We start from the raw sequence: 21,089 nt of genomic DNA, 5'->3' as shown, positions 1-21,089 counted from the left end.
GCACACACAGCCGTCTGCAGCCTCCCCAACACTCAGATCATCCCAGCATTTTGCTGCTATAGCTGGGCCTATGATAAAGACCTTGCACATAAATACATAAACATACCCTGTTTCTCTCTCTAAGAGCATCAGAGAGGCATCTTCTAGGTGAAAAGGCACAAGCAGCATTAAGCTCCTGATACGTACTGCTAAAGGGGTCTGGGGAAAGACCAACCCTGCTAGAAGTCCCATCAGAGACCATCGGAACCCAGCAACTCAGCAGGTCCTGAAGGCCCTTCCCCGGCTCCAGGTGGACTACATTCCGTTTAAAGCAGCTGCCTAGGGGATTGTAAGGCCCATCAAGCTTTTCCCAGGCAGGTGGGAAGGGTCCTGCACTACTCTGTCTGGGAAGGAGAGGGGTGGGGGGTGGGAGAGGGAGGAACCAAGGCCTGGGCATCTCCCTTGTTAACAAAAAAACATGACAACTGAATGGGATATGTATTGTTTTAATTAATAGAAGTTCACACCGTGTGGGCCTGAGATTCACAGGCTGGGCCCTGTCAAGAACAGATGGGTACTCCGAATGCTTCCAGAAAATTCAAGACTTCAAAACAACTTGTACTTTCTGAGAAGTGTGATGCCTCTTCTGCCTCCCTCCTCTGGCAGGGCTTGGACAAGGGCTCGTCCCATGGTTTTAAGAGAGCATCCAGCATGTGTCCTAAACTAAAGAGAATGACAGTGCATGTGGGGCCAGCCTGCCTGTCACACAGGACTGTCCATGCAGCAGCCCTGTGACTGCCCAGTGAGTCACTTGCTCCCCAGCAGACACTGAGCATGTTCTCTGGCTGCACCTGTCCTTGGGCTGGGGACCCTCTGGGAGCTCGGTCTGGTGAGGAGAATGGCCCCAGCATAGGCAATTCAGCACTGCGGGGGAAGGGAAGCCAGGAGTCATGGAGAGCCTAGTGGGGACACCGTACTAGGGGCCCCACTGAGTGAAGCAGTGGCAAGTGTACAACTGCTCTCCAGGCTGCGGGGAGGCAGGACCAATGTGCCGTGTTTGCTGATTTCGTGGTGTAAATGCTCCTCCCATGACCAATCACAAGCAGCTGCCATGATGGTGTCATGAAGGCAGAGCTGGGCAGACATGCATGCGAGTCAGTTCTGACACTCCTCTGTGTGGAACCCAGCCAGGGAGGAGATGTCCCCAACAGGAGGACTAGAGCAGGGGTGCAGGCCTGGGAAGAAGTAGGGTGGAGAGAATTGGGGCCGAGCTGCATCACGGGGTACGGAGTCTGGGGTGCAAATGGCAGCTGACGCCGCTAAGGGTCTCACCATCAGGGCAGGGCTCCCTGCAGGGAGCCTGGATTTCATTCCCAGTCAGGAGGAGGGAGCAGAAGGGGCTTTGGTGGAAGAGTAACAGGATCAGGTTGTGACGCAGGATGACAGGAAGGGGACACTCCCTTTGCCCTCTGCTGCCTATTCATCACAAAACCCATGGATTCCAACTCCAGTTTTTATCCCCGAGTTCCTGTATCTAGTATAATCTCTTGACTGCACCACCACAGAATCTTGACTGTTCTCCCTGAATCCATCTGGCCCACTTTCCTCTCAGCAGACAGCAATCAATTTACAGTATGAGTTGGATCACACTGTTCTGCTCAAAACCCTCTGGCCACTTCCCACCCCATTTAGAAAAGATCAATCACAAGGGTCTAGAGCCTTCCATAGCCTGCCTCACAGCAACGTCTCCAATTTCATCTAGAGCCTTCCATAGCCTGCCTCACAGCAACGTCTCCAATTTCATCTAGAGCCTTCCATAGCCTGGCTCACAGCAACGTCTCCAATTTCATCTAGAGCCTTCCATAGCCTGGCTCACAGCAACATCTCCAATTTCATCTAGAGCCTTCCATAGCCTGGCTCACAGCAACGTCTCCAATTTCATCTAGAGCCTTCCATAGCCTGCCTCACAGCAACGTCTCCAATTTCATCTAGAGCCTTCCATAGCCTGGCTCACAGCAACGTCTCCAATTTCATCTAGAGCCTTCCATAGCCTGCCTCACAGCAACGTCTCCAATTTCATCTAGAGCCTTCCATAGCCTGGCTCACAGCAACGTCTCCAATTTCATCTAGAGCCTTCCATAGCCTGGCTCACAGCAACATCTCCAATTTCATCTAGAGCCTTCCATAGCCTGGCTCACAGCAACGTCTCCAATTTCATCTAGAGCCTTCCATAGCCTGCCTCACAGCAACGTCTCCAATTTCATCTAGAGCCTTCCATAGCCTGGCTCACAGCAACGTCTCCAATTTCATCTAGAGCCTTCCATAGCCTGCCTCACAGCAACGTCTCCAATTTCATCTAGAGCCTTCCATAGCCTGCCTCACAGCAACGTCTCCAATTTCATCTAGAGCCTTCCATAGCCTGCCTCACAGCAACGTCTCCAATTTCATCTCCTGCCCCGTCTGTCCTTGTCTGCTGTGGTCCAGCCTCACCAGCCAAGTATGTGGCTTTTTGACAAGCCAGACTCCTTCCTGCCTCTGGCCCTGGCCACTTGCTTCTCCCTCTGCCTGGAATGTTGTTCCTTGCTGCTTCTTTCTAACCTTGAAAGTCTCAGCTCAGTAATTACCTCCTCAGATCTCCCAGTTCCTGGTATTGGACAAACTATTCAATCTGGGGACAATATATAAAAATAATTCTTTGCAAGCATTGAAAGATGACCATTGCAGGACTATAATACTCCATGATAAAAAGCAAGCACAACAAGGCTAACTCCACATGATCCCTGGATTCTTCTCTGAAACATTTTCCAAACCACAGTTTAAGAAATAGAGCCCAAGCTGAGAGTGGTAGTCCCACCAGGCGGAGGAATAAGGTTGGAGTTGAAGGAAGCTGAGACAGCTGGGGTTTGAGGGACAAAGTAATGGGAAGAGACAACTGTGGAGAAGAAATCCAAACATTGTCCTAGAAATGCCCCTTGCACCCCTGGCTGAATCATATGCTCCATGACACAGTACAGGACCTTAAGCCTTGCAGAGACAGCAGCTGGGAGGGTAACTGCTGAAAAGATTCCAGAGGCCACACGCTGCCGAAAAGACGGCAAAGTTCTGGAGGCCAAAGTGGAGAGGCTTTGGTGAATGCTCTGGAACTCAGCAGATAACACTGAAAGGCCATGCCCTCTCCTAGGAATAAGGAACGTGCTTCAGGAGTAACATCAAGCTCCAGGACTGGCTAAAACTGACATAGACCTACCCAGGAATAAGATGATCTGCTGATCATTCAACTTCCTGCCAAAACAAAACTCACCACATTCTTGAAAGGAAAATAATGACCCGGGGTCTCCATGACATAGCATATGTGATATCCAACATAAAAAGTTAAAAAAAAATTACCAGATATAGGAAGAATCAGGAAAACATGACTGTTCACCAAGAAATAAAGTAATCAGTAGAAGCAGGCAAAGAGATGGTCCAAACACTGGCATCAAAACACAAGTCCTTCAGAATAACTGTGATACGTACCCTGTTTCCCCAAAAATAAGACAGTGTCTTATTTTAAGGTGTGTTCCCAAAGATGCACTAGGTCTTATTTTCAGGGGACTTCTTATCTTTCCTGTGAGTAGGTCTTATTTTCGGAGGATGTCTTATTTTCGGGAAAACAGGGTATTTTATAAAACATGTGAAAAGATAAACAAAATAGAGTATTTCAACAGAGAATCAGAATCTCTTTTTAAAAAGAATAAAATAGTCTAGAAATGCAAAATACAATACATGAAATTAGGGACTCATTGGATGGATTTAAGAGAAGATGGGCATAGTACAACATAAGATTAATGGACTAAAAGGTCAATAGAAAATTGAAATTAGGTAGAATAGAGTTTTTGAAAGATGTGGGATATCGTCAAAAAGTCTGGATTTCTAGGAGGAAAAGAGAGAAAAATCGGATAGAATAAAATATTTGAAAAAATAATAACCAAGAATGTTCCCTGTCTGTTAAAAGACATGAATATACAGCTTCAAGAAGCTCAAATACCCCCAAGCAATATAAATACGAGTAAAACCATACCTAGGCACATCATAGTGAAACTGCCAGAACCCACAGATAAAAAAGAAACTTAAAAGCCGTCAGAGATAAAATGACCAGATTTCTTTTAGGGGTGGGAAAGGGAAGAAAACAATGACAATTACAACTGATTTCTGGACAGAAACTATGGGAGGCAGAAGAGAGTGGAATGAGATCTTTCAATTGCCAAAAGAGGGGGAAATACTTGCGTATCCAAAGTTCTGAATCTAATGGGAAAAAAAATCTTTATTTGTTTTGTTTTTTTGTTTTTGTTTTTTGGTTTTTGGCCAGGGCTGGGTTTGAACCCGCCACCTCTGGCATATGGGACCAGCGCCCTACTCCTTGAGCCACAGGCGCTGCTGCCCCGGGAAAAAAAATCTTTAAAAAGTAAAGGTGAAAAATTATTTTCATTAAAATAAACACAAGAGAATTAATCAGTAGCAAACCCTCACTATCAAAAATAACAAAGTTCTGGGCAACGCCTGTGGCTCAAAGGAGTAGGGTGTCAGCCCCATATACCGGAGATATCGGAGGTGGTGGGTTCAAATCTGGCCCTGGCCAAAAGCTGCAAAAAAAAAAAAGTTCTTAAGGCAGAAGGAAAACCGATCCACAGAAGAGGAAGAGTAAACAGCACAAGAGCATGTAAAGATGTGGGTAAATAAAAAGAACAGTAACACAATCATCAGAGAAATGCAAATCAAAGCCTCTGTGAGATATCACCTAACTCTAGTGAGAACAGCCCACATCGCAAAGTCCCAAATCTGCAGATGTTGGTGTGGTTGTGGAGAGAAGGGAACACTATCCTGTGCTGGTGGGACTGCAAACTAATACAGCCCTTCTGGACAGAAGTATGAAGAATCCCCAAAGAACTTAAAGTACACCTCCAAATTGATCCTGCAATCCCATGACTAGATATCTACCCGGAAGAAAAAAAAATTTTTATCATAAGGACATGTGCACTTGAATGTTTATGGCAGCTCAATTCACAATTGCAAAGATGTGGGCACAAATCCCCATGAATGGATTAATAAACTGTGGCCTATGTACACCATAGAATACTATTCAGCCATAAAAAGATGGCGACTTTGCATCTTTTGTATTAACCTGGATGGATCTGGAGAACATTCTCCTAACTAAAGTATCTCAAGAATGGAAAAGCAAGCACTTCACGTACTTAATACTATGTTGAAGTTAACAGATCAACAATGACAGATCCACATGAGAGAAAAACACAAATTTAAGAAGGGGAAAAAAAAAATTTAAGAAGGGGGTGGCTAGATTAGTTCCCATCTATCAGGTACAATGTAGAAATATATGGCACACTTCCTGGGTGAAGGACTTAGCTACAACTCAGACTTTGAACTTGACCTTACTAACGCAAATAATGTAATCTACTTGTATGTACCTTTATATTAACCTATAATAAAAATAAAATAACAATGACTTGTACTAGAGTTATACATATGAAAAATAAACAGAAAAGTTGAAATAAACACTATTAAAATATGTTTGCATCATCTGAGACACAGTGAAAGTGTTAATTTAAGGTAAATTTAAAGAATTAATAGATATATTTTAATATTTCTAGGGTAACCACTAAAATACTAATATAAGATAAATAATGCAATAAGCTAACAAAAAAGGAAAAAAATAGATTAATAGCAAAAACAAAGGCAGAAAGGAAACTATTAAAAGAAACAGAAGAGATAAATGAAAAAATAGCAAATAGAATAAATTAAATAATATTATAATATATAAAAAAGAACAATGTAACTAGAAGAAGAAATATATGAATGCACACTCAAAGTTGGAAATTTTAAAACTCATCTTGGTAAATAGCAAAACCAAAAGAGGACATAAAAGTAAAGATACATAAGGTTTGATAAAAGCAATTAATTAGCTTGGCCTAATACTTAAAAATCACAGAATATGTGTTTTTGACAAGAGCTTGTGGCATATGCCATCGCCTGGTCAGTAAAACAAGTCTCAACACATTTCGAAAGATTAAAATAACCTAATGTATACTTTCTGACAACAATGGAAGGAAACTAGAAACCAATAACAAAAATAAAACTAAAAAATTCTTTGGCAAATTTCTCTTATAAATCAAGCAGCATATTTTTAAATAATCCGTAGGTCAAAGAGAAATCCTACTAGAAATTAGAAACCACTTTGAACTGAAAAATATCACATCCAATTGTGTGGGATGCTTGGAGAGAAATGTATAGCTTCCATTGTGCACTCTGCAGAAGAACAGTTGAAAATTAATGATTCAAGCTTTCAACAGGAGAAGCGAAAAAAAGAACATCAGATTGAATCAAAAGAAAGTGAAAGAAAAACTAGGGAAGACCTAAGAAGCAACCAATGAAATAAAATACAAGTAATGAAGAAAATCCATAAAGCCAAAAGCTTATGCTTTGAAATGGTTGATAAAATTGCTTGGGGGGGGGGGAAAGAGAGAAAAGAGGGGAGGGGAGGAGAGAGAGACGGGGGAGATGTGAGGAAGGGCCAAAGAGCAGAGACAGAGAACAACAGGAATAAACACAACCAGCACCCAGCCTCCTGGACACCTCACAGGCATCAGGAGCCCCAAAGGTGGAGCATTGTCCACACATGAGGACAGCAAGGCAGAGAAGTTTGCATCTGAGCTCAACGTCACAGGCCTGCAGGCACAGAGCTGGTGTGAATCAGGTTTTACCACGTTCTGCAGTCTGTTGCTCTATCACAACATTCAACAGTCAATGTACAGAAACACGACTTGGGCTGCTTGAACCCTCAGATGGGAAAATGCACGGTCCAATGGGTCAGTAAACTGCACACAACCTGTGGGAGCCCTGCTGAGCCTAAGCAGAGAGGGCGTAAGAACAGGGACTCGGGGGCCAGAGTGGCCAGGGGTGAGTCCCAGCGCCACTCCTTGCTAGCTGTGTGACTTCGGGCTCTGTGACTTCACTTCTTTTCTCACCTGGTACATGGGGAGGGGATGACGGCCACCTCCCAGGGCTCTGGAGGACCCCACGGGTTAATGGAGCGGACCCTGACACAGCCACACTGCGGAGGGTGAGCAGGGAGCAGCTTCGCAGACACAACCTACCTGGGGGCCGTCGCTCGGAGACCTCGGAGCTTGTCCTGCAGCTACAGAACACCGGGGCCTTTTCTCTTTTTCCAAATGAGCTCCTTTCGCTCCCACACCACTGATGCGTCCTTGCAGAGCACTGGATATTCCGGCATTTCTCCAGAGCAGCGATGGAGGAGAAGCAGCGTTGCATCTGGAATGCTCCATGTCTAAGGAAGGTCCTGTCTGCCCTGCAGTCTGACCCCTTTCCTCCTCCAAGCAGGGCCCTGAGAGCTGAGTCACCTGAACCTCTTTGTCTACTGTAAGTACCTCAGTTTCTTCCGGAAGGTGCCCCCTTCCTCCCACGTCTGTGCTCCTTTGCAAGGCAACCTTCCTCTCCAGGACATGAACCCTGCCCAGAAGCTGCTCATTCTCCCCCCTGAAGGCTCGGATGATGTCTTCCATTCCCAGCACTACCTCCCTTATCAGCTCTTTATAACTGACCCCAAGCTCCGAAGTAAGCGCCTTGAGCTCCCAGTTCTCCAGGGAAACCCGCTCCATTGCACCTCTGCAGCTTCTCAGACTCTCAGCTGTGGCCTTCTGGAGTTGGCTCAAATTCTCTTTTAGTCTTTCATTTTCCTCCTCAAGTCCGGAAATTTTGCTATAACTCTTCCTGTTGCAGTCCTCAAGGAGAGAGATGACCTGCAAATACTGGTCCAGCTCCTCCTTTAAGGGAGAGACGTGTCTTACCAGCATCTCGTTATCCCGCTGGAGCCTGGAGATGGTTGTCATGTCTCTCTCTCTCTCTTTTTCAAGGGCATACACCTTTTTGCGGTATCTCTCCCGGTCTCCCTGAAGTTTGGCATTGTCACGTAAAGCCTTCCCCCTCTCCCTCTTCAGTCCAGAAATGAGCTGATGGAACTTGCTCCTCACTCCCTCCAGCTCCCTCAGTGGCTCGGTGGGCCCCTCTGGAGGGCCCAGGATGGCCTCGCCCCCATCAGTCCCCTGAAGGACATTGTAGGCACCCAGGGCTGTGTTCTTTCCCAGTTTAACACCTTCACCACTCTCTTTGGCCTTTGTTTTCTGGACAGGGCAAATGCCCAAGCCCTGGCTTCCCCAAACCTGTTGAGAGCAAGTGCTCTCCTCAGAGCTGGGCCACTTCTGAGCAAATGTCCAGTTGTCTCCGGCCAGTGCAGAGGCTTCCTGCCAATGCCCCCCCCCACCAGGCCTCAGGATGGAGAGTTGCTGGAAACAAGCCTCCATCTCCTCTGCAAATTCATCTATTCTGGGAGTATACCTGTCACGGCCTTTGCTCAGAGCCCAGGGGCTACTGGTGGGTTCATCCCTGCCACCTGGTAAGGCTGCCCTGTGCAGCAAGCCTCTCTCTCCCAGGAAGAAAAGCATCTCCTTGCCCTCATGTGCCTCAGAGTCAGGCTCCTCAGGGACATCCCTGTGACCGAGACTGGATGCTTCCTGATAAAGTGACTCCCCCCCTTCCTTCTCCTGGTCTCCATCCTCGTGACTCCCTTCTTGCAGAAGCAGAGCCTCTCTGAACCGCGACTGGCTCTCCTCCCCGCCCTTCCCTCTGCTCTTCCCTTCCAGGAGGTGACCACCTGCTGGCCATGATTCTTCGGTCCCATGAGCCCTGGAGAAGGGGCCTGGAGGTGTCACTTCTTGCTCTGATGGCAGCTCCCCCGGGAGGCCCCAGACACATCCTTCCACCCTTCCTTTCCTGCTCAGGCTTTCGGGAGCCTCCTTTGACACAGAGGCCACCCCCTGGAGGAGGAGCATCGGAAACTCCTGCAGGAGCCTGGGACAGCTGACGATAGCCTGGTCCTGCACAGCCCCTGCAGCATGAACCCCATTCTCCAAATTCGGGTGCGCATGGCACCCCTGGCTCGGCTGGCAGTTTTCTCTGAGGGCTTCCTCCTTCTTGCCCAAGGTCCCCTGTGCCTCTTCCGCCTCCCTCCTCCCTCCTAGGGCCCTTCCTCCTTCACGCCCATTGTCTTTTAGATCCTCCGGCCCTGTCCTGGGAAATCGGTGATTCACAACATGGGGGGCCTCTTGGCAGAGGGAGGGGTAGCGCCTTGCTTGGCGACTGCCCCAGCCGGGGTGCCCTGTGGCTCTAGCAACACGCAGGGGCCTGGTGTCTGACACCTCTTGGGTTTGGAGTTCTTCTGGGAGAGCCCCCTGGAGCAGCAGTGGCAGCTGGAGAGCAGAGTCCCTGTCCAGCCCCCAGAGAGGGAGTGTGGATGTCCGCACCAGAAGAAAGGAGTCTGGGGCAGGTTCAGCTGCCGAAGTCGCTGAAATCCTGGCCAGGTCCACAGGGAGGAGTGATCCGTCCAAGCACTGCCCTGGGGGGCAGCCACAGATGAGGACAAGAATCTGTCTATCTGAGCTGGGCTCAGCCAGAGGAAGCTGTGAATGGAAAGACATGAGTGTGAGGCGGTCTCTCCTCCGCGCAGGCCCCTGCCCCACCTCTGACCTCACCTCCCTTGTTCTCCGTGCTTCCCATCAGCTGCGTGCCAGCCCGGCTCCTTCCCTCACAGGCCAAGCCTACTGCCGCCCCGGGTCCTTTGCCCGGATTGTCCTTCCCCAGATGCCCTCGTGGTTCCCTCCCTCATGCCATTCAAGCTCTGCCTCCTCCAGAAGGCCCCCTCTTGACCTCCCAGACTTATCCCATGTGCCCTCCGCTCCCTCACACCATGTGGCCTGCTTATGTCTCTACTGTTCTGCTCTGACCCCGAGACTCCACACTGTCCAGCCCAGCAGCCACAAGCCACGTGGGGCTCCTGAAATGTAAAGTGATTTATACGAGTTAACATTCAGCCCCGCAGCGGCCTCAGGAGCCACATTTCAAGTACTCAGTGGCCCCACGTAGCTCATGGTGACCGCCCTGGACAGCACAGTTGCAGGATGTCACCAGCACCACAGAATAGTCCAGTGGACAGAGCCAGTGTGAGCTTCCCACTCCCCATGGCAGGGACTTCATTTTTGTTCACACTCTGGGCCTAGAACAGTGCCATGTACACAGAAGTTGTTTCCTAGATATTTTAAAATGTATTTTCATATTTACTTATTCAGTGTGTTCATCCAGAGAGGAAGATGGGCCCAGCTCATAGAAGAGACCCAGGCTGGGCTGAAGGGAGGGTGGGGAGATGAGGTTTGGCTTTAGCCAGGCTGTCTGGGAGCCCTGGGGGGCTGTGAGTGTGTTCTTGGTGGAATCCCCAGATCAGCTGGGAGAGTCCAGGCAGGTCTAGACCAATGTAAAAAGGACAGGGGGATCTGTCAGAGAGAATCAGAGAGGGTATGACTCCTTGGAGGTGGGTATACCAGCAGCAGAGGAGCCTTGAAGGCTGGGAGGGCCACCCACACACGGGGTGCTCCCACATCCCTGCTCCCTGGACCTGCCTGTGGGCAGCACCCATCCTCTGTCCTCTGTGTATTTTCCCATCAAAATACCAGGACACTGTACCGGCTATCCGCAGTGAAGTGTGTGCTTGCCCCAGAGACATACAGACCTGGGGGCAAGTCTTGGGCAAATCCTCAACCTCCCAAGGCCTCAGCCTCCTCATCTATAAAGTGGGATGCCTTGGCATCAGAAGGGACAGGGACAGGAGTTAGGAGTGTACATGTGTGACATTCAATAAATGTCACGAGCCATGAGCAGAATGCAAATGAATGATGAATGGAGGCCCCTCTGCTTCCAGCCGCAGAGCCCCCTCCAGACCAGCAGCGATAGCCCGTGTCCAGGGGACGGATGAGGGAACAGAGGCTGAGAAAGTCCATGACATGTGGTAGCCTCAGAGTGAGATTTCCACCCACCAGGGAGGGCGTGGGGCAGGGTGTAGGCCACAGAGACAGCTGGGTGGTCTTAGGGAATCATGGCAGCTTCTAGGGGCCCATCCCCTCCTTTCTAGACCAGGTGGCAGCACCTGCCTTGATGTCAGGAGGCTCCAGGGAGGTGACAACTGTGCCATGGCAGCCTCCTTCCACTCCCTACCCCCAGTCTCAGGGCATCCCTCTCAACCATTTCCAGAATGTTCTTCCATACCTGGGGCTTCTCCCCCAGCCCCACCCCTGTTGAGGTGGCCACACCATATATACACACAGTAGGGCTGCTGAGGCCTCGGGGACACTTGTACAGGCAGAAAGCCTCTGATCTCACCGGTTCCTGGTCAGACCCTCTCAGGTCTCTTGGGAGTTTGCCCGTGTTCTCCAGCCTGGGCATCAAAACAGAAGAGTCTCGTCCAGCCTCAACACAGCCCCAGGTGCGGGGCCCCTCCCGGGGCTGTCCTAGAAAGTAACATGACCCCAGGGGTTAAAAAGGCTGTCCTGGGAGCTTCACCATGACTGCCACCAGCAACCGTGCCACCTGCCATTTGGCTAAGGCAGCACCGTCCCTGGGTGACCCCAAGGGTGGCCTGGTGAGCACTAACCATTTTGTCGAGTGAGGACATTGAGGCTCAGAGATGTGAAGTGACTGTCTGCTTGTGACTAGGTCTCTAAGCCACTCTTCTGACCACAGAGCACCCTACACTGGACAAAATCTGCAAAGGCTTCCTGAGCCTTGGCATCATTACCTGCCAAATGACTCCCCTCTCAGCCCCATACAGTTGGCGCAAAGACAAATAAATTCCTGCAGCCAGGACAAATTTGACCTGGGTTGACTTGGCAGCTCTGCTCCCCAGAAACAAGCTAAAGGGGTGACACTGGCTGCATTTGTCAGCCGCGTTGTGGTGCTATAAATACGTGAGATACTGCAATCCCCAGACTGCATTTGGGCTTGGAGGGCTAGCAGCAAACCTCAGTGGACAGTATAACCATAAGGCTCCCTGAGCACAGGGCTTTGAAAACCAGGCCCGAGACTCATCTCGAGATACTGGCTCATGTCAGGGACAAGTGAGGTATGAGAGGCTTCTGAGTCAGCAGCTCCCGGACCTGCCAGGTGTGAGCCCACTCCCTTACACCTGAGCTGTCAACTGGAGTGGGGCTGAGGGGCAGGACAGCTCCCGGCTGCTGCGTGAACTTCCGTTAGACAGAGCCCCCCTGCTGGCCTGCTGGGTCCCCGGCTGGCACCTTCCCAAGACCTGAGGGTGTGAACCTACATGTCTAGCTGAGCCAAAGTCAAAGACCCCTGGTGCATGCTGCTCACACTGACCCCCACCTCACCTTTACCAGCTGTGTGAGCAGATGACATGACCTCTCAGAGCCTCAGCTTCCTATCTGTGGAGGGGGACCACTCTCCCCCACATCATCAGGACCCCCGGAGGATTAAGCCTGCATGCACAGCAGCACCCACAAACCTGCCGAGGCCCAAGGCCCAGGGGCATCCTCAGACCGGAGGCAGCCTTGGCTTCTGCAGGCATCTAGCACATCCTCCCTGAGCACGCGCAGTGAGTCACCCTGAACACAGCCCCAGGTGTCCTGGAATAAGACAAACGAAGTCAGGAGCCGTCAGTGTCCCAGATGAAGGGTCCACTCCAAGCCACTCCCCACAGGTCCCTCCCCTGCAGTGGACTGAGACCCCTTATGTGTGAGGAGACCGAGGCTAAGTGAGCAGAGGGCATGTGTGGCCTGGCAGATGTCCTGATCCTGTGCTCTTAGCTCACCAGGCCAAACTACCTCCTTTTTGCTCTGGGGTGCCTTTCAGTGGATAGTAACAGTGGCATCCCACCCTGGGAGGAGCTCATCAGTCCAGCCGAGATGCATCTGGGCCCCTAGAGAGCACCAAAGCTTCCCAGCCCCCTCAGAGGGGCAGTCAGGGAGGAGACTCCCGGCCAGCCGCCCTCTGTGCAAATGAGGCCTCAGAGCCTGCTCCTTCCCTGCTGCTACGGGTTGAGGTGTGGGGCTAGCAGTTCCCACGTGCCATCCACGAGGGTCTGGGGACAGGCCTCCTCTGGGCTCCTGCTGCCCTGGGCCGCTTCTGCTGCTGTGTCCCACCCCACCGCTGGAGTGTAACTTGCCCCTTTCCCACTGGCTCCTTTATGAAGGAAATTTGGCCTCGTTTGTCTACACCTGCACCCTGGCCTGACACACAGTAGGAGCTCAATAAATGATAATTAGCTGGGTAGACAGTAGCAGAAGAACAGATGTTTTAGATTTATTGGTGCATTTATTTTGCGAATACTTATTAGATTCCCGCTAGGTGCCAGGGGAGGTTCTCAGTGAGGAGGAAATGGACCTGAGTAGGTAAATGCCCGGTCCCCTCCTCACCTGTCCCCAGGCCCTCACCTGCATGCAGGAGACACCCCTCACATTCTTCTCAGCTACCAGGAGACCCTCACACTGCAAAGCCTTCCTGGGCTCCCTCAGGCCGTAGGTCAGTGCACAGCGCAGTGGGCACGGAGGCCACTCCAGGTGTCATACTGGGCTTCCTGGCTCTCCACACAGCACCCACATGCCCTCCCCTCTCTACCTGCCATGCTCTCTCTGCCTTGGGGCCCAACTGATCTTACTGAAAGGGAAACTGGATCAGATGGCTCTCAGAGGCAGCACTTCCAGGGAAAGCTCAACTCCCTGCCCGCCAACCTGCCCCCCTCTCCCTTTCACCCTCCTGCCCCTGGGACGGCCTCTTCCCTCCATCCTCAGAGCCTTTGGCTCACCTGCCCTCTCACTGGCTGACCTCCTCCCCTCTGGGTCCAGCTGAGAGGCAGATCCTAGAGGCCTTCTTTGTCCTTCCTGATCCTCCCCTGGATTAAGTCCTTGGTACCTTCCCTCAGCATCATCTCCTCCCCCTCTTGGTGTGTGACCTCCCATTTACATGTCTGATGGTATCTGTCATGTCTACATCGCACCACAAGCCAGGATCTCAAGTCTGGCCACACGACAGAATCATCCGGAAGCTTTCAGCAAGTACCAATGCAAGATCTTTGACCCAAACCAAGTAAAACCAGAGGGCCTGGGCAATGGCATTCTTTTCTGATGGACCCCAATCTGGCTGGCTGCCTCAGCCATCCCGTGCCCTCCCCATGCCCACAGCCATCCCCACGCCCTCAGCCATCCCTGTACCCACAGTTGTCCCTGAGCCCACAGCCTCTTGTTTCCTCCACTTGGGTCTCACTTGACTAGAGTTAAACACTTTTGTCAGCAGCTCAAAGTCATCGTAGGAGTGAGATGGAGAAGAGAAGATATGAAAAGCCAAAAGCAAAAGGAGAGAAAGAAAACGAATGAGAAAGACAAAAAGGGGAATAGGATAGGAAAAGGAAGGGACGAAATTCAAGGAAGAACAGGAAGATGGGGAAGTCGAGGGAAAGAGGAAGGACAGCAGAAGGGGTGGCAGCTGGGAGGCAGTGCAGAAAGCCACTTTCACATCTCGAGAAGGTAGCAACGGTTCTAAGTATCCTGCAAATCTCACTTAGATTTTGTTTCAATGCCAAGTGTTGACTCAGTGAAATTCCACCAATGCTCACTGAGCAGGGCCTGCTCCGGAGCTGGGGATACAGCCGTGCATAGCCAGGCATGGATCCCTGCTTTAAAAGAGCTGACATCCACTGGGGGACAGACTGGAAGATGAGGCTATGCTTAAATGGCACCTATGGTCTAGTTCATCCACTTCATTTCACAAGTGATAAGTCATTACTCAGAGAGGGTGAGTCCCTTGTGCAAGGTCAAACAGCAGATTGGTAGGAGAACAGGTGCAAAGCTCAGGTCTCCAGATGTGAGGTGGGACCCTCTCTGTCCCCGAGTGCTCTTCACTGGGCTTAGCTTCGTCAGGATTTCCTAACTTTGCCTATAACTTTGTCTGGTTTTAGCTTTAATGTGCAATTATTTTGAAATCTAAGCAAAAAGAAGAAAGTGGGGAATAAAATAATATCCAGACACAAACACAAACGTGTTAGAATATATCCTTCTGGGCTTTTCTCTGGGCACACATATTTTCCTAGGCATAGACATTGTACAATTTCTACTTATACGAAATGTGAATTTTTACTTTGTGCCCTTTCTGTTTAATGATATAGAAGGATCATCTCTCTACAAGTTCTTCTGCGACGTGGGTTTTACAGCTGTGTGGCATCCATTTCATAAGGATGCCTTAAGTTACCAACCAATTCCTTCTGATTGGACATTGAGGTTGTTTCCAATCTTTACCAACTATAAAGAGAGCCATGCGTAACTCTTCTGCACTGTCTTATCCCTTATTGGATACATTCTTGGAAGCTGAATGGCTGAGAAACAGGCATAGACTTTTTTTTTTTTTTTTTTTGGAGAGACAGAGTCTCACTTTACCACCCTCGGTAGAGTGCCATGATGTCACAGGACTCACAGCAAACTCCAGCTCTTGGGCTTCCGCGATTCTCTTGCCTCAGCCTCCCGAGCAGCTGGGACTACAGGCGCCCGCCACAACGCCCGGCTATTTTTTTGTTGCAGTTCAGCCAGGGCTGGGTTTGAACCCACCACCCTCGGTATATGGGGACAGTGCCCTACTCACTGAGCCACAGGCGCCACCCGGCATAGACATTTTTAAGGCATTTAATACTTACTGGTGGACAGCCCTGCCCAGAGGCTGTACCCGTTTATCTTCCCAATGACTCAAACACTCCACAGCAGCGAGATGCTTAATATTTGACAAATGTATTGGAGAAAGGAGAATCCCAAGGTTTTGGTGATTTGAGTCTATTTAATAAAAAATGGAGCTGACCGTTCTTTGTAAGACCACTGGCCATTTGTATTTCTTTTATATTACTTGTATGTTCATACATTTTGCCTATATTTTGTTTTCTGGTTATTAACACTGTTGTTTAAAGCCCTTGCTTGCCACCAGAGTAACAAACATGTAATAGGCAGTTCTGCACAGATGCGAACTGGGAGCCAGGAGCTGCCGACCACCCATCCAACAACGAAACGATTCATGCAGCTACCACCAGGGGGTGCTCTAGGCACACTACTGGCACACAGGTGGCAGGACCATCCAGCAATTCCTAAATCCCCGACACTTGAGCGTGATCTCAGCTCTGGGACAACAGTGGACAAGGACATTTTAAGAGCCTGCCTGTTCATCTCTCTGCACGAGCATCCCTGTTACCCTCCGGGCCAGGCCACAGTCCCGCACTGTCCTCTGATGGAGCAGCACTGTAGCACCAGTGTCTGCGTCTGGGTGGGCCTCCCCAGTAAGCTTTTGGAGAGCAAGGTCCAGGCCTGGTTCACATACCAGGGACATGGGGATACCCAGTGCACACTCATAATGGAAGCATGCAGACACGTCTGAGATAAACCATGTTCACCTTGCCAATCATGGCCGGTTCTTTTTAATCACCTTTCACCTGGGACCCTGAGCAGAAACGCCCTCCCCTCACTCCTCAGGTTGGGGTATGTCTTTGCAGTGGCCCATTCCTCCCGGGACCGGGGCTCCAAGTGAGTTGATCTGAAAAGTGTAACTACTCCAGACCATGGGCTGGGGGCAGGAATACCAATGCCTGGTCTCCTCAGAGGGTCTGTGAGATCCTGTCTCCCAAGAAAGTGCTTTATAAATATGAAGCAAATAAAACACATTCTCACGATAACTGCCCTCACCATAACTGACACCAGGGCTCCCCAGAGCACATCAGACATAGCAAAGAGGCCAGTTCAGGAGATGGTGAAGCCTGTGCCTCCTTTCAGGTGCTACAACTTTCACTTCCTCGGGCAAGTGACTTTACCTCCTGCCTTGGTTTCCTCTTCTGCAAAATGAGAATTAGTAATTCTACCCCCTCAGAAGTTGGTTGTGAGGAGTACAACATGTTACCATGCCAGGCAGGTGGGCAGCACTAGATACCATCAGCCTTTGGGATGACCTCCTATCTGCAGCGCATGCCCCAGCGTCTGTACCTCACTTCCCAGCATTACCATCATCTGGCAGTCCTTTCAGCCAGAAGTTTCCATTTCCTTGGTGGCTCACACCTGTAATCCTTGCATCCTGGGAAACTGAGACAGGAGGATCCCTTGATCTCAGAATTTTGAGACCAGCCTGAACAAGAGCAAGACCCCATCTCTACGAAAAATAGAAAAGTTAGCCAGGTATGGTAGCAGGGCCAAGTAGTCCCAGCTACTCAGGAGGCTGAGGCAAAGGAGTCGTTTGAGCCCAAGAGTTTGAGGTTGCTGTGAGCTAGGCTGACACCACAACACTCTAGCCCAGGTGACAGAGTGAGACTGTTTAAAAAAAAAAAAAGCACTCTATAATAGATATACTCTTATTTGACAATGTGAATGTTACTTTCTTTGCATTATTATTATTATTATTGCTTAATATCTCTATGCAGCAATTCTCTGATTTCTTTTCTGAATGTATTTATGTTCATTCATTCTTTACAAGGTTTTTGTTTCTAGTCCTTATCTTAAACATTGTTATTGTTATTAAATTTTAAGCCTCTTCAATTTTGTGAAGGCAAAAAATGGAAACCTAATAAACACATGTATATGTAAAAATAAATAAAATTTATTTGATATTCAAAAAAAGAAAAACCCCAAACCCCCAAGTTTCCATTTCCCACAGGCAATGGAGCAAATACCTTCTTACGTTCATTTATCACCGAGTCCCTTGCTCCCCAAACATTTCACAGGCCTTGGCCAGAGCTGGGATTTGGAGTCTGAACCAGCTGGTGATGAAGAAGGTCACACAGCTGTGGGGGTGGCCAGCCGGGCACAGAGGATATTAGGGGAACCAGGTGGGTCACATCACAGGGGACGCAGAGGAGGGAACGAGCTGACGTTGTGCTCAGGAAGGTCTTCCTGGAGGAAGCAACATGCCCACTGAATGGAGAAAAAGTAGCAGAGTTGACCAAGCAGTCTAAGCAGCAGGTGGGCAGTAGAAGCTTCTAGACAGGGGTAAGGTTTACAGGCCTGCAGAGCCTGGAGTTCTCAGGGACCTGCGGGAGCTTGGTGAGGCTGGAGCAGGGTGGAGGAGACTGAACGTGGAGAAACGGCCCAGGCCAGATCTCCAGGAGCTTCGAATGCCATGGTTCCCGAGGCAATGGGGAGTTACAGCAGAGGGGGCTTTGAAGGGGGATCCTTTGGTGGTGACCACACTTATCCAGAGATAGATGCTGAAGACCTGCCCTCAATCCTCAAGGTCCCTCACAGCCCCTTTGAAAATCCACTGGTGGCTTTGGGAAGTCACACAGAGCGTGGTACTTTCTAGACTGCAAGTAACTTTTCAGCTGAGCAGCAGCCTGGCCACCACGTACAAGGGCCCTGGGCTTGTGCAGCTCCACCGAGACCCCAAAGGATGGCCTATGGCCCTGCAGTCCCTTATCGATAGGTTCTAGCATTTTAATTTTTCTTAAATCTCAGGCTACACTCAACCTAAGAGCTGGTGGTCAGCTGGCACCTTACACTTCCTGGGGGACTTATCCCTCTCTAGGGGGCTCTATTTGATCCCAAGGAACTTATCAGCTACTCTGAGAGAAGTACAGGGTTTGGCAGCTTTGTCGCACCCTGTGGCCTCGTACCAGCCTGCATTCCAACACCAGGGTCCTCACAGTGACCCATGGACTCCGGGGGGAGCTTTACTCCCCCTCTTTTTTGTCCCCCCTCTTCTCCCAGGCTGGTTGTCTGCTGCCCCCAGCTCCTGTGCATTAGGTCCTGGCCACTGTCCCACTGGCCAGCATCTACCGGAGGTGCAGGGTGGGGTGAGCCTGCCTAGGTGCCAGTCTGGTCCTACCATGTGATAGTCTGATGTTGGTGTCCCCCAAAATCTGTATCTTGAAACCCAGATCCTCAGAGAGATAGTATTAGGAGGTGGGGCCTTAGGGAGGTGATCCAGAGGTGAGGGTAGAGCCCCCCGTGGGATTAGCGTCCTTACGAGAAGAGACTAGAGAGCCCTTGTTTCCTCTCTGCTCTCTGCCACGTGAGGACGCAGCAAGAAAGTGTCACCTGTAACTCAGGAAGCAGGTTGTAAGATCCCAGAGATCTGGAGACCCCAAAGACTGCAGGTGCCTCGCTCTGGGAGAACTTCCAGCCTCCAGAACTGTGAAAAATAAATGTTTTTGCTGTTTACACCACTCCAGGCTACAGCGCCCAATTGGACAAAGACATGCCACCTCACATCTGTGTGTCCCTGGGCAGGTTGTGGCCCAGCAGGTGCCTCGACTTCCTCCCCTGTAAACTGGGGGTAAGGTCGACAGCACAGACAGTGCCTCAGTAAACATCAGGGATTGTTTGTATCTGCCTGTGCAAAGCTCCAGAAGTTCCCTGCCATGATGGAGTGCCGTATCTCGGGGGTCCTCACAGAAGTTCATCCAGAGGGGCACCTGCTATGGGTTCAGTCATGTCCCCTGAAACTCCCATATCCAAGTCCTAACTCCAGGTCTACAGAACATGATCTTATTATTAGTCAGTCAAGATGGGGTTGCACTGGAGCAGCGGGCACCCTAATCCACCATGATTGTGTTCTTATAACAAGGGGAAATTTGGACACAGATGGGGGAAGATGATGTGAAGAGACACGGGGAGAAGACAGTCACCCACAAGCCAAGAAGGGAGGCCTAGAATATTCTCCCTTGCCGCCCTCAGAAGCAACAGACCCTGCCATGCCTTGATGTAGGATTTTCCAGCCCCTGGAGCTGCGAGTGAGGACATTTCAGTTGTTTCAGGTGCCTGATTTGCAGCACTTACCACAGCGGCTCTGGCAATACAGTACTTAGGTCTTGAGGTATCCATCCCCCCCATCCACCTGCACTTCCATCAGCCACTCAAATAAGAATGCCCGATTCCCCTAAGTACTAAGTTTGACAGTTGGTTTCACTGACACTGGGACAATTCTTGTTTTATTTTTATTGTGAAAGCACATCCTCATTCTTTCAAACACACTTCGTGGTTCATGGTTATGGTTCACTTTTTTTGGAGTGATTTTTGTAAAACCATGGATAAGTCAAAAATTCACGTTCCTTTTTTATAGGAGTTTTGTCATGAAACAACGCCGCCTGAACAGCTCAAAACGTCCACAACGTGGGTGGGAAGGATGTGGCTAACGCACGCACAGAGCATCCACGGTTTGAGTCCAAGGTGGATAATGATAAGCTGAAAACTGTTTTGGAAGCAAGTCCATCTCAACCCATAGATGCATAAGCAGCAAGGTTTGACATTACTATTCCAACGTATTGGGCCATTTGAAGCAATTCGGCAAGGGGAAGAAGCTGGCTAGACGGGTACCGCGTGAATTAAACGAGTGTCTGAAAAGAAATCACCCCAAAGCTTGCTTTCTTTGCTGTCACAACATGAAGGCAAGCCATTTCCGCACCATATTGCTATGTGTGATGAAAAATAGATTCTTCCTGACAACTGCAAGAGTCCAGCACAATGGCTGGGAAAAGATGAAGTCCCGAAACACGGGCCAAAACTGAATATTGATCCAAAAAAGCTGATGGTGTCTGTTTGCTGGTCCAGTGCTGGGTCTTATCCACTACGCTTCAGGAAGCCAAATGGATGAATGCTGAAGATGCTTGTGAATAAGCAGCTGAGACCAGTCAGTGGAGATGGGCAATCCTTTTGCAAGACATTTCACCACATGTCACACAAACAATGCTGCTCAAACTATAGAGGCTGAACTTGGAAACTCTGCCATCCACCTTATTCACCAGACCTTCCACCAACCAACTACCACTGCTTCCAGCCTTTGAACCTCTTTTGAAAGGAAAAATATTCAATTCTCAACAAGCTGTGGAAAATACCTTTTGTACTTTCATTGCCACTTATTCTCCAGGCTTCTTCGCTGGTGGCATTAACACGCTGTTCAGATGGCAAAAGTGCGTTGATAGTTTAGGCGCATATTTTAATTAGTTGTACTGCTTCTTGTTTGAGCTATAATAAACTTTTGATTCAGAATCAGTTATTTCATATTGAACGATCTAATATAAGGCAATTAAGGCGAAAGAAGTGAAATGATCTGCCCTGGATGGCACTTCCCAGAAGACCATTCTCCCAGCCCCCAACCCCAGGGACGCTGGTGACCACCGGCGCTGTCCATCCCAGGACCCCCGTCAGCCATTCCAGAAGATTAGTGTAGACAAATCACACTTTCATTTA

General features: G+C 49.7%; 1 protein-coding gene across 7 annotated transcripts in view; it reads right to left on the bottom strand.

Annotated features, from left to right (window-relative positions):
* Window positions 1-21,089, bottom strand: part of C17H4orf50 (chromosome 17 C4orf50 homolog) — a 122,389-nt gene that overhangs the window by 81,316 nt on the left and 19,984 nt on the right. For all 7 annotated transcript variants that reach the window (XM_053567366.1, XM_053567367.1, XM_053567365.1 and 4 more), the window contains 3 exons: window positions 12,395-12,515; window positions 11,257-11,384; window positions 7,128-9,506 (listed from right to left, as the gene is read on the bottom strand). In XM_053567366.1, coding sequence (XP_053423341.1) covers window positions 7,128-9,506; window positions 11,257-11,384; window positions 12,395-12,515 — 2,628 coding nt within the window. The remainder of the gene's footprint in view (window positions 1-7,127; window positions 9,507-11,256; window positions 11,385-12,394; window positions 12,516-21,089) is intronic.

The sequence above is a fragment of the Nycticebus coucang genome, chromosome 17 (assembly GCF_027406575.1).
Source record: "Nycticebus coucang isolate mNycCou1 chromosome 17, mNycCou1.pri, whole genome shotgun sequence".
NCBI lineage: Eukaryota > Metazoa > Chordata > Mammalia > Primates > Lorisidae > Nycticebus > Nycticebus coucang.
Note: the sequence above shows the minus strand (reverse complement) of the source record. Positions and strands in the feature narration are given on the sequence as shown.